Source organism: Pollicipes pollicipes, unplaced genomic scaffold (genome assembly GCF_011947565.3).
Source record: "Pollicipes pollicipes isolate AB1234 unplaced genomic scaffold, Ppol_2.1 Scaffold_7231;HRSCAF=8579_pilon_pilon_pilon, whole genome shotgun sequence".
Classification (NCBI taxonomy): domain Eukaryota; kingdom Metazoa; phylum Arthropoda; class Thecostraca; order Pollicipedomorpha; family Pollicipedidae; genus Pollicipes; species Pollicipes pollicipes.
In genome coordinates this window covers 46,626,860-46,640,290 of record NW_023597034.1, presented here as the reverse complement: position 1 = coordinate 46,640,290, position 13,431 = coordinate 46,626,860, and the positions used below count along the sequence as shown (strand labels likewise).

Here is a 13,431-nt window from a genome sequence, read left to right as displayed (position 1 = left end):
GCAACGATCTTTTGGAGCGGGTTCCCTACTCCAGGGAGCGACAAAGTTGCACGTCCGTCAATCTAGCAGCAGATTGACTAGATTGACGGACGTCAAAGTTGCGTGCCTCCCGCTCGACGAAATCCTGGATCCACCAGTCATTCTCACTTACTGCTAGCTTCGCGACCGTGCCTCAAAAGTCCCTAAAATTGGTAAAATCGGTTTTTGGGTCTATAATTATTAAACTGCATGTCCTCATCAAATTTCAAGGAGATACAGTGATATCCTCCGGTTAAACTGCCGTGGAAGGACTTATGCCTAGCATCAAAATTTGTGGCAGTAATTCAACACGGTTGTTTGATGGAAAATGTCTCCGGCTCGCCGCAATTCGGCATAACAAACCAATGCGTGGCATATTTATGCGGATTTGTAATGTTAAACTCTGCATCTATTTTACTGAGTCCGTAGCGCTGCAGAGAGGGTGCTAAAATCACACCCCGAAATATTTAGTGTAAGCCACAGCTCGGGGACTGTCCGTTTTTCAGTGAGTGTACCAGCCTGCCCAGAAAGTGAAGTGGAATTGCCTGGTAGGAACTGGCTTTTTGAATACTTCTTATCTGAGAAATTTGACGGATTTTTTTGCAGGAGCAGGTTTGGTATCAGGGTCCTTGTGAGGCATAGGTTTACTAAAGAAATCCAACCAAACCACCCTTTGAGAGTGGTGTCAGTTTGGTGATGGCAGTTCATGGTCCACATTGGTAACTTCCACTGCAATATGGTTCATCAACTGATTCTGTAAGGATGTCAGAGACTATAAGTTCTCTTCTTCTGGCAGGATTATTTGAGGGATATTTATTGCCACCTTCAAAATAATATCATTAGGATATTTTGAGGGCAGATTTTGGCCAAATGCTGGTTTGTCACACTGATGGAATGAGTGCTAATGGAAACATCCATCCTTCCTATCCTCTATCTTGCGTCATCCTGCATCCTCGCAACAGCCTTGTCCGGGGCCAGCGGCTGCGTGCGTCAGCCACGAGTGGGCCGAGAGGGCCGAGAGCCCAGTGGGAAGAGGGGACCCTGGACAGGTATGCAGGCATGAGGGGGTGTAAGCTCAGCAGTTGGCCCCCAGGCGCAACATGTCTGTCCCATTGTTAACCATTTTCCTTCATCCCATAGCCCTGAATGATCATGTTTGGCTGAAAGGGGCTATACAACGCAAAACCAGAGTGCTAATGGAATGATGGGTTGCAGGGAGGAGGGGAGGTGTGGTAATGCTGGTTAGTTTAATAAAGGGTGGGGTGAGGTGATGTGAGGTGAGGTGGGCTGAGGTTAAGAGTCAGGTTATGTAAAGTTAGCTGTAGCCATTCCTCCTTCTTTTTGAAAAAGGCATTCACATGGAGAAGGTGCAGGTTGACAAGGTCATCGGGCAATGGCACAGGGCTGGTAGTGGGTTGGAAGGGTTGTGTCTCTGGAGCATTCAGATGTTCACTTTTATGATAGGATAAAGTTGAAAGGTAAGAGTGAAGCTCTATCTGTTTATGATCATGTATAAAATATGCTGCCTAAAAGAAGACCCCTTATGCACAGTGCTCTACAGTAATATAAGGTCCCCACATTTACCTACACTGTCTCAGTTGAATTCCTTGGAAGCCAGGGGCCATGGTGACCAGTAATCATCCAGTCTGCAACAGATGGCAGACTGGTTAGGATATGTGGAGCATGTGTGATCCCGCTTCAAGTGAGGCAGCCAACTTCTCTGCTAGGGTGTGGGCCAAGTATTTAATGTACTTGGGTACAGGTCTCCAAGATTCACCATTTTCCTGACTGCCTTAGTGTTTACGCCCCAGACTGCAAACAGTAACAGGTTAAGACAAGATGTTGGGACATAGATGAGGTTCAGCTTCAACTTTTGGGTAGCATATACAAGTAATGAAGCAGGAGTTAGTGACTTTTTTATTAAGAGAATTGTAATAAGTTCTTTATTATCTTTGAAATTGAGAACATCTTGGAAAATGGCCTAATGTGATGGCAAGTAATGCTTTGATGCATGTGAGGTCAACAAAATTTCCTCTTAATGGGGTAGTTTACTATGCTACTTGATGCAGGATTGTCTGCTTCAAACATCTTGTTGGCATGTTTGCTGTGGTTCACAGACTGGTTTACACATACTGGCTACTGTTTACTGGCTACCTGTGCTGCTGTGCTAAAGCTAGGTCACTACCAGACAAAATTTACCAACCAATGTTTCTGCATAATATCTTAGTGCTGCAAAAAGTTATGGCATCTAAAAATGCATCTCATGTTTCACAATGTAAAAAAATGAAATATTACTTCAGTCAGCCACTATGCTGACACTGGATTATCTGACAGGCTGTTGTTTGCAGCTGCCCTTTGCAGTTGCTTTACTTATGAAGCACAAGCAGCATAAGCTGGCTCATGGGGCTTATGCAATGCTTTTTGTCTGAACATCAATCAAATTGCTTTATCTGTCTGCAGAGTGTATGGGTTTTTTAAGATCTGCTGCATCCATGATAGGACAGGGTAACAAGGCAGGGTAGAAACAGCATCTAACCAACCAAATCAACCAAGTTGATGTTTGATATGCTAAGTGAGGAATGATTGCCCAAAGCTTCTGAAATTTGCCCTTACTATCAATTTTTGCCCAAACTGTGCCCCAACAACATATTATCAAAATCCACCATGTTTTGCAGGCTGGTTGATCACACACAAGTTGTGATGTCTTCAAATGTAAGCTAGTTGATCTGAAGCAGTGAGAAATGATCTGCATATATCTCATCATAAGCACAGGAACAATTTCACCATTAACACCTAGTGTCTTTTGAACAGTGAGAGTATCTTTGCTTACAGGCATTCAATGATTGTGCTTTCCAGTTGATTTTCTGCTGATGTGGTAGAACTAAGGCCAGAAAATTTTCCAGTCACTCATTTAAATGAAGCAAAACTGCTTGTGAAAATATGCTATTCAGCTTGAGATGCTTCTGTTGAAGTCAGTATTTGATCTCTGAATAATATATGAATGGCACCACTTGAGAAATTTTAAGAAAAAAAAGATAAAAGCTTTGACTGATCATGGGAGTCTTTGTATTGCAGGTTGAACTAATGTTATTTATCAATGAAAGCAGCAGGATGGGCCTAACAACACTTGTTTTATGCCACTACTTGCCAGTCCTGGTAGGATAATGATATGGCTGCTATTTGCCCTGACTGGTATAGTCTGCAGCCAGAAGCAGCTGCCCCACCAAAATGGCAGATGATATTGCAGATAGGTCATGCTCTACCAAGTGTTCTGACATGTACTAACTTGCGCCTCAAAGTTCAGTAGATGGTGTGGAATTTCACAATTGGGTGGTCAGGTTTTTCTTGACATGGGTTCTGATCCAGAAATGCATCCAATCAAGTGGCTTGACTTTCATTTTGAAATTGGAAGCTGTTGCCACTATTGGATAGTCCTTGGATGCTGGGTACAAACTTTCAAGCCGCACTACTACTTAAACCACAAGTTACACTTCTACTACTACATACCTTCATGTCAGTTTTAGTTGGGGTACAAAGAAGGTTCCATCAATATGAAAGAGTCTTGTCAGGTCTCAGCAAAGTCCACATTGTTTTTCAGTCATGACATGATATGTTTGATAAATGGCATTGCAGGCTTTACATGGGCCAGCACAGCACTATGGATGGCATGGTCTTGACATGGGATAGCCTGTTCAAGCATTCTTAAGCAGTGAATAGATTTGATGTCATTCCATTGTGAACTTGCTTTCTGGGATATTTTAAATCAGGTTTGAAGGTGGCTTTAAGCCATTTTTTGGCACTTTCAGACAATTTTCAAAGAAGCCTGAGTACATTTCAAAAGAAGTTTGAAACTGATGTTTTCATGCTGTCCATATGCAATTTGGCTACATAATACATTTGCCACATTATTATGCATAACCATTGTGCTTAGACAGCACATTATAAATGGCACATTTCTTTAAGCATTTTTACCCTTGTGTGCAGCACCAACTATTGAGTGGAAAAGTAACCTTAGTACCAAGGGTGTTTTCCTTGTTGGTTAGGCCAGCAGATCAACTCTGCATGACTAAAGAGAACACTAGCAGGTCAACCTCATAGGCAAATGGTTGGAAGTGGTTGGGGAGGTCTGTGCCCCATGAATGGTACTGCATTAGGCTGATCTGACTATCCAACAAATATTGAATTTCAAATGCCTACTGCACAGTGCACATTTCAACTGATCTCAGAAGAAAGGCTTGAATGTGTGAAGTGGTTATGGTTCAGCGATATAGATGGATAGAGCTGTTCTGAATGTGCTAGCTTTGATTATTTTGAGCAGATAAGAGCTGAGCTCTGTTAATTGGCATTCACACAATTAGAGAATGACGGTGGCCAAGCAAAATGTCTTTGCAGCCACAGTGTGTTTGTGGCGCGTCAAACTGAGCCCCATCTAAAGTCTCGAGTTACCCGCCCTTTTTTCCTCCTTGCTTCATCCTGCGTCCTCGCGACGGCCCACTTCTCAGGGGGCAGGTTGCACGTGCCAGCCACGAGTGGGCAGAGGTGCTCCCTGGTGGAGTCCCGTCTGAGCGCCGAGCACGTGCCGCGTATTGGGATCAGTGTGCAGGCTAAGTCCCGGCGGATGGACCTCAGGCGCCCAGGCGTAGTATTGCCCCACCATTGTCTGTTCACCATTTCACAGCTCTGAAGTGGTCATTACTGAGGGGAGGAGCTTTAGCCCAAGCCAAATAAAAAGGCCATAACAGCAAATCTTGTTTCCCCCATTCATGCTTCATCCTCAATCCTCGCATGTCTCCGCGCTGAGTAGCGTGCATCAGCCATGAGCGGGCTTAAGCGGCGCTCCCAGCTCTGGCGGCGGCTCCGTCTGACTACCGCTGAAGCGGCAGCAGTGCCCAGCTACGCACCCCTCTGTTCTATCCCACAGCCCTGAAAGGGTCAGTTATGGCCGAGACAGATTTAATGCCGAAGAAATGTAAAAGACGGCATTGTTGAAAGCGAAACATTCGCCAAATGCGAATACCAGCCTAGAAGGCCACTTGCACATGGGTTCGCACGCACTCGAATGAGTGTGGAATTGGTTGGTTGTGTGGAGTAGTTTCCGGTGCTCATTTCGAGTTTGTTATGGCCGAAACTGCAACAGACATGTCCATGAGCTTTTTAAAGCTCTGAGCAGATCACTGACGTAAAATGACCCCAGGGCCAGCATTTTGTTTTTTAGGACATACCGCCTAGCGTAGTCCCTGACGCCTACTCGAATGTAAAATAGGAGCAAGTCTGATAGGTATTTGGCACCTTGACCTTGTAAGGTGAAACAAGGTCACTGATCTCATTGACCTTTTGCTCAGAGCAGGCATCTAGCTTCACGGCGGCTGCATGAGGAAGTCTGGGAGCAAATGACCCCGGAAGTGGGCGCGCCTTAAAACCCCAATTACCATCATCAAGTCTGGAAGCACTTGAGACACCAATCTAAAGTTTGACCTTGTTTGATCCTACTTGATCCCACGGTCATGACCTAGGAACCTCAGATTGCGGCACGAGTGAATTCACGTATAGGCCAGTCTACCTGCTCAATTTGGTGTCTTCAGCTGTCTTGGTTTTCGAGATATCAGGGGGTTAACTTGACCCGCACCTGAGCAAAGGGTATCCAACCAGCCACCGGGGCGCGTGTTAAAAGTGACAAGCATGCGATTTCGGCAAGACAGCATCGGTAACGTCAACAACGACGATTGGTAACACGTGCGTGTCCCCAAATTGCAACACAACAATCAAAAGCGAAGCCCTGCGTCGACTTATGCACGGGCATGATTGGGCATTGTCGCATGTTTGCGAGTAAATACCCTTGGGGGTGTGCCCGGACGAGGCCCACCGCTGCAGGCCTCGTCTGCGTGACGCGCCGCTTTCATATTTATCCGAGGTTTTATATTTACATGCATTCGCATACTCCGTTATGCAAATTTCTGAAATTATTCGATTCCCGGTCTTATTTCGGCCTTAACTCATGTCACTGCCCATGTTCTTGCAATTTGCAACACACAACGTGATTGGTCTTCGAATCTTGCTCTGATCGCATTGCATTGATTGGTGGCCAGCTGGCGCCCCTTGGTGCCAGAAATCGTGCTGACGCACGCCAGACACCAACAATGTCATGAGGCTATTTGTATTGACCTTATACGTTACCTGGCGAATGAGGTGGCAGTTTTCGCGTGACTTTTCCATGACGTAAAGGATGTCTGGGTGACCCAGAAATAGTCTGCTCGAAGTAGTCTGCACAAGTTCGTGGGTGTCCAGCTCAGAAAGAGGAGGGTTTTAAGTCTTAAAAAGGACGTGGCTATGGACTGCACTGAACGATTTCAAATGGCTATCTCAGTCCAAAACCCCACACAAATGTGGAGCACTCCCTTTGATACATTCACAGTTAGCACGGTATAATTCCTCTAGCAACGCTATCAAGACACTTCATCTATGTCATTAAACACATGGTACCTGTGCGTTCGTAAACACATGGTACCTGGCTGTATGGCTATCTAAGTATGGGCTGAAGAAAAAATCGAGTAAATGACATCCAGATCAGCAGGATAATAATCATGGCCAGAAATCTTGTGTGAGTGAGCCCTGTACTTTAGTTATTATGTGGCAAAAGGGATGACAGGATAAACATCATATAATTATTTGGTGATGGTAGCTAAGATCAGATTGTGGTCAGAATGGACTGTCAGTGGTGGGTCCAGGGCTGGCTAAGCGAAGTGACAATCCCATCACATCCTGATTACATGTGGTATTGATTCTGTACCACGTGTATCATCTTCCATGCGGTTGGTACTCATGTTTTGTGCTTGAAGTTTTATGTCGTGGCGTGCTCTCCTATGTAGCTTTTATGCCAAGCAGTGTATTTTCTGGGAACATTTTGCCTTTGGTATTTTTCAAACAATATTTATCCTGCAGTTGCATATACCAGCGCCAACATGACTGGTATTTTCCGTATCACATCGGTGCTGATCTGTACATGGTTCGGGAGCTGAGCAATCCTCCATCATAGCCGCGCCAGAGAGCTGTGGTGTGCTGACGACTGTCTGTAGTTTCAGCCCGCTGAGCGAGCAGCATATGGCCATGCAGTCCGTACTGAACACGGTCCGGAGGGCCGCCCTGGGCGTGGCTGATCAGCTGATTCCTCTGCCGGGGGTGAGTGATAACTCCGACTGCGCACACGGCCTACGGCCAGAGCATTTCCATTGGGCGCCCTGTTGCCATTCAGCTATCAGTGACGGGCAACTTTGTCTCTCCGTGGTACAACGTTCGAACGAGTCGTGGTCACGAGGGCCCCTCCTCAAGAGTCGGCTCCTCGTCGGGGGAAAACACGGACATCCTCGTTTCGGAGAGCATTCGCCATGGCATGGTCGGCGAGGGCATTCCCACGATGTCCATCCTCCACAACGCTTTCTCACGCCTTGTTGGTGTTATAATTGACAAAGCGTGTGGAGGGGTGCTCCCGCGTCGTGAGCTCGTGTCCGTGACGTCACCTCACGGCCGCAGGAATCCTGCTTCCGAGAGCGTGGCATGCTGACGCCGGACGAATTTGTCGAGTGCGGCGACCAGCTGGTGCACAGCTGCCCCACCTGGTCCTGGGCGTCAGGCGAGGCGGCGCACGCCAGACCCTACCTGCCGGCCGACAAGCAGTTCCTCATCACTCGCAACGTGCCCTGCCACCGCCGCTGCAAGCAGGTACCGTCCGGGGCCGCGGGCAGCTGGCCGGCTGGCGAGCCTGGCGGCTGGCTGTCAGTCACCGGCCGCGCCCCGTCAGCGCCGTCGGGGCGGGATCCGGAGCCGGCCGCGCAGCAGATGGCGCTGGGGTGGGAGGTGACGGGCCAGACGGGGGCTCGGCCGCGCCGGGCGACGTCGTGTACGGCCTTGGGACGGATCTATCCGTGCTGCGGCACTGCTCGCCACTTGCGCCTCCGTGTTTCGGCGCTGTTGCGCTGCGCAAGTAGTGTCGGCGCCGGCCGTGTGCTGACGGGCGGCCTCCGCCTGGTCGCCGTGCGGTAGTGTCGGTATTGTCCGTGTGTTGACGGGCGGCCTCCGCCTGGTCGCCGTGCGGTAGTGTCGGCATTGTCCGTGTGTTGACGGGTGGCCTCCGCCTGGCCGCCGCGCAGCTGGACCACGACGAGGCGCAGGAGCGGCTGATCGCGCCGCTCGACGGCGAGGACGAGGGCTGGGTGGACACGCACCACTTCAGCACGGCCGCTGCGGGCGAGGAGCGCGCCGCGCGCAGCATGGAGGCCCCCAGCGCGCCGCCGCCGCCCGCGCCCGCCGCTGACGACGACGACGGCGAGGACGGCGAGCCGGGCGACATGGAGGAGTTCGAGGAGAGCGCGCTGGATGACGCGGTGGGTGGGCGCGGTCGGACGCTGCTCGGTGCCGTTAGGGCCGGCGTCGGACAGCGGTCCGCTGCACGAGCGATGACGTTAAGTCAGATGTGAGCTTCGGTAGTGCAGGGGACGCGCTGATAAAGGTTCGCGTTCTAATGGTATTCGTGTTTTTCGCCATGTGCTCGCGATGATGTAAATGCCCCGCTTATGTCATTTTGATCCCAGGGTGCATGGACGCCAACCACTAGGAAGGTTATCTACTTCGCTTCTTGATGTCGGCTACGCAAGCCGGCATAGACCACGCGCTTCGCCAGCTATCCGTGGAACGGGACGATGTTTGAAAAATAATTATACGAATTTGTTCATTGCCGTGGAAACAACTTCCAGCTGGGGTGATGCGTGTGAGTCGTTATGAGGACGGGTAGACGCCAGCAAAGTGCGCCTACAAGTCGTGTCTGGTGTGGCTTGTGCCCGTCCCTCGCCATCGGCGGGTGTGACGCTGGCGCTCTCCGGCCTGTGCGGGCAGGATGACGCCGTGGTGCGGACGGTGCCGGTCACCAGCCGGCGGCCGCCGGCGCCGCCTGCGCCGCCGCCGACGACGCCGACATTGTGCGGGACGCGCACGTATCACCTGAACATCACCTATGACAGATACTACCGCACGCCGCGTCTCTGGCTGCAGGGGTTCGACGAGGTCGGTGGGCGAGACGTCGGGCAGCGCCAGCGCTGCGTGGCGCCGGTGGATCAGTCACGTGGCGAGAGCTTATCGGCCGAGGCTGTGTTCGCCCCGCTGGAAGCAGCCACCACTTTGTGCCGCAGGGAGCAGCCAGTGATTTGTGCCGGAGAAAGCAGCCGATAATGTGTGCGCTAATCGCGATGCGTTCGAGATTACCGTCATTTAGCGTCGCTGTCCGTCACGGGGAATGCCGGGAAATGCGAAATACTGGGAGTCAGGCTCAAACCTGCCGCTTGCCGCCTGCGGCAGAATTGGATGCTCTAGTGGCGGCTGCTTTCCACGCGGTTCAAGACCGACGTGGAGAGCAGCTGGTGTACTGTTGACGTGAAGGTTTCCAATACGTTGCTGTCGCGCCAGACGCTGAGAGCTGGATTTCTGGCGTCTTCTGTATTTCAAAATAGACAAATCATTCATCCAGCCAATTAATCAAAATCAATTAAATCAATAATCAATGTCGTGCTATCGGTATTATGCCGGTAGTGTCCTATCTGCAGATTTGCCGTGTGCTGCTCGGTCGCTGTCGCGCTGCTCCGGCGCTGTTGTGCTGTCATGTAGACGTCAGCCCTGCTCCGTCGGCGCCGGCGCTGGGGCTGAGCCGCCGCCTCCGCAACTAACGCGCGCTCCACCCGTGGCAGAACCGCCAGCCGCTGACGGCCGAGCAGATGTACGAGGACTTCAGCCAGGACCACGCGCACAAGACCATCACCATGGAGGCGCACCCGCACCTGGTGGGGCCGCCGCAGGCATCCATCCACCCGTGCAAGTGAGCGGCGCCCGCCCATGTCCCGTGCTGAAGTCGCTAGGCCGCTGCCGCGATGTGGGGGCCCCGATTTAAAGTCGGTTCGTCTGATAGAATGTCGGTCGCGCAGGCGTGTTGTGAGGATAGAGCACAAGCAGGGCATCAGTCTGTCAGAAAATGAAGTGGTGGTGGTTTGGAAACAGACATCGAAAATGCCTAGGTAAATATTTAAAGAAGCGTTGGAGGGCACGATGTATGGGAGTGTTGTAACGCTCACGGTGTGTCGGGCTCATGCCATTTTCAGGTGGTTGTGGACGTGAAGGTAGCTGATAGCCACATGAACTCGGGATCATCTTGAAACAACACAGATTGACATGGCCAACATTCACCGCAATTCATGTGAAGATATAAGAAGCCTTTTGAGCGCGAAGTATCCCTCGTACATCTTGCCGGTCATTGTTTGCTGTTTGCTCAGTTACGGTGCTTGTAGGATTGTTGCATAATCTTGCGCGTATCGTTCGTTTGAATTAGTATTGTACTTGCTTGCATGCATGTATTGGTACGGCATACCCGTGGGCCGCATAATCCCTCGGCAATCTGACCGTTTCGGACTGCCAGATGTGGGTGATACCATTCCCGTCGGCAGGCACGCCGACACCATGAAGAGGCTCGTGGAGACGGCTGAGGAGGGCGGCCGCCAGATCTCCGTCCAGAAGTATCTCATCGTCTTCCTCAAGTTCATGCAAGCCATCATTCCGACCATTGAGTACGACTTTACGCAGAACATCCAGTTGTGAGGCGCGAACGCTGCGGTGGCGCGCGCGGCGTGGTCGGACCTCAGGGGTCTTGGGGGGACGCTGACGGACGGGCGGCGCCGGCGCCGCTGATGGACCCCCCAAGGCCGCGAGGTGGCGCTGGCAGACCGTGGAGGCGGCAGCGCAGCGATGCGGGGCGGACGCGGAAAGCGTTGGAGGGTGCGGAGACCTCGGCCCCCGGGAACGGACTGGCGGAGACGGTCGGCGGGCTGCTCCCTGTGCTCGCGCGTCGCTGGCTGGGTGCGGCCGGGCTCGTGAGCGCCGGCGGCCACCAAGCCCCGCCCGACGTCTGGGGAACGCGTCGCTGCCGTCATAATGCACGGCCACAATGGATGCTGCCGACAGATGCCTCCAGGTTTGCAGTGTCAGCGGTATGCAAGTGTTGCTCGTTGTGGTTCTTCCCGCCGATGTTTGGGCCAGCTGCTGTTGTGCTAAGCTTGGATGACAGCACATTTCAGTTACGTGTGGGGGTTTATGAGACCTCGGCCGCACTGGTGTCATGGGGTGTCGGAGCGTGTCTGAAGGTGGCCCGGCGCCCAGCCGCGTCCTCTCTGCCGTCCGTTGCGGCCTGCTTTACCGCTACGCCAGGGGAGCCTGCGACCGGGTGCTTCACGCCGCTGGGGGAGGGGAGGGAGCGGGCGGCGACCGCCATTCGATTGCGAGGCCCGGTGGGTGGGTCTGTGCTCTGGAGGCCCTCTGACGCCCACTGGTTCTCCATAACGTGGTATCGTGGCTTCCGGCGATTCAGCCCGCTCTGGCCTGCCCGGCTGAGCCGGCGCGCTGCTGGGCCGCGCCGCTCTGCCTGCTCCGACTGTGATGATTCAGAGCGACAAGATCTGCGACCGAAATACAGCTTGCATGATTTTGTCCGGATCGTTGTGTGTGTGTCTGTGTGTCGGGCGGTGGTGCCTGACCATGGCGGGGCCTCCCAGCGTTTCAAGGCGCGCTTTTACAAGGTTCCATCATAGTCAGGATTTTCACGGATTATAATCGCGGCAATCACAGGGTTATGTTAACTCAAATGCCAACCGATAAAAGGAGTGCTTTTACTCGCGGCTGGTAGTTAAGCCTGTTCCAAATTGGTTTCTGTCAACCTCTGGTGTGCGTGCCGAAACTGGCAACACGGGCATAAGCTGACAAAAACTCTGAATATCATGATCCCCTTCAAAATTGTAGGCATTTCATTAAATTAAGATCGCAAGACCTTCAGTTCAGTGGGTGTAATAACGTGGCACTCTGTTTTCTGGGCGGGAATTTGTCCTTAAGATGTTGGGGAATCGCTAAAGATAGGTATTTCACCACCCTGTTAAAAACGACATATTCGGAGTTGCGTCTGACGTAGCATAAGGGTTAGCATCGGACCCCACATACCCGCACCCACGCACGCACGCACGCACGCGCGCATGCACAAAGCAGGCAGAAAACATCAGTGGTATATGCTTTATTGTCACGGATTGCGATTACATGATTGTGCTAGAGACACGCCACCTTCCTTGGTGCGGGCACCCATTCAGCGAGTGTCAGCTGGCGCCGCCTCTCACATCCCACCATACAGCTGCGGCCGGCACCGACTTGGTGGCGCCCACCTCCCCAACAGGTGGCGCGCCCTACCAAACGCCCTGGCGCCCGTCTGCCACGGCCGGCAGCTGACACAGATTGCATCGCTCTCGGCCCAGAGGTTGCGGTGCTAATGCTGTACCTGTTTGAATGTAGCGCTGCGGCTTGGGCGATGCCCACGCCGGGGTAGACTTTCTTTCTGAAAGCTGGAGAGACGAAGCGCAGTGTTCGCAAGAAGGCAACATGGGTATTGATTTAATATAGTGCGGCGCAGCTTTCATTTCCAGAACTGGGTACGCTTGCCAGCGACGAAGATACGATAAGCCGCCGCCCAGCTCGTCAACTGCACTCAGTATAAGCAGGTGACTACCACTGGTGCGCACCGGTGCGGCCGACGGCAAAGAGCCAGTCGCCGCCGGTGAGCCTATTCCTGTGTCATCAGTGAAAAATGTTCGCTGTCCGACACTCACACGCTAGTTACGAACAGGCATTGCGCTCACGCAGGCACTCACCACGGATCATCACGCCCCGAAGGCACCAGTTTATAAAAATAAGGACCACGAGGGCGCGTTCTGATAACAAGACGCGGGTGAAGGCACCCTAAACTGTGGTCAAGAGAGGTCTGGCGCGTGTGACGGACACGACCTGATGCTCGCTCCCTACCACGTTTGTGGATTATGAGGCACGAGTGCGTGCATATCAGTCAGGCACTGCACACAGCTACGACACTGCACCATGTGACAATCTCGCACATAGCAGTGTTCGCGTTATCCGACGACGCATCGGACTGCAAATGTCATATCAGAGTCGAAGACGGCCATTCCATGACACAAAACGCTCAGTAAACTGCCACACTGCCACACTCGCCACACTGCCACTGCCACACTCGCAAGACCGGCGCACCACGAGGACCAGCCTGCCTACGCGAGCTCCTCGCGCGTCCAGCTGACCTGGGTCGCGTCATCCAGTCGAGGCGCAGCGCTGAACCGAGCCACCTCCGCGACGCACGCCTGGCTGAGCGGCAAGAGAGGCAGCCGGAGGCGCGGGCCTGGGCCGAGCCGCTCTACGTCGGACGCCTGACGACGCGGCGAGTGGGGCAGCCGGGGGCGCGGGCCTGGTTAAGTGTAACACCGATCGTTCCTTGCGCGGTGCCGCGGCGCCGCTTGCTCGCGGTCTGGGCCGCCCGCGCCCTCTGCTGGGACCGCG

The 13,431-nt window shown here is 52.7% G+C and overlaps 1 protein-coding gene across 1 annotated transcript; it reads left to right on the top strand.

Annotated features, from left to right (window-relative positions):
* The first annotated feature begins 366 nt into the window (after window positions 1-366).
* Window positions 367-10,650, top strand: LOC119110193 (ubiquitin-like-conjugating enzyme ATG3). The gene is made up of 8 exons (XM_037233929.1): window positions 367-523; window positions 7,092-7,194; window positions 7,546-7,734; window positions 8,163-8,300; window positions 8,343-8,396; window positions 8,995-9,072; window positions 9,750-9,877; window positions 10,500-10,650. The coding sequence occupies exons 2-8, from the start codon at window positions 7,117-7,119 to the stop codon at window positions 10,648-10,650; spliced, it is 816 nt and encodes a 271-aa protein (XP_037089824.1). The 5' UTR covers window positions 367-523; window positions 7,092-7,116.
* Window positions 10,651-13,431: the final 2,781 nt, after the last annotated feature.

What these genes read in the sequence shown, in the direction of transcription:
- LOC119110193 (XM_037233929.1), top strand. Translation starts at nt 7,117, where the DNA reads ATGGCCATGCAGTCCGTACTGAACACGGTCCGGAGGGCCGCCCTGGGC. An exon ending in GCATGGAGGCCCCCAGCGCG is followed by an intron (nt 8,301 to 8,342) that starts CCGCCGCCGCCC and finishes GACGACGGCGAG; the next exon opens with GACGGCGAGCCGGGCGACAT. An exon ending in GGCTGCAGGGGTTCGACGAG is followed by an intron (nt 9,073 to 9,749) that starts GTCGGTGGGCGA and finishes CACCCGTGGCAG; the next exon opens with AACCGCCAGCCGCTGACGGC.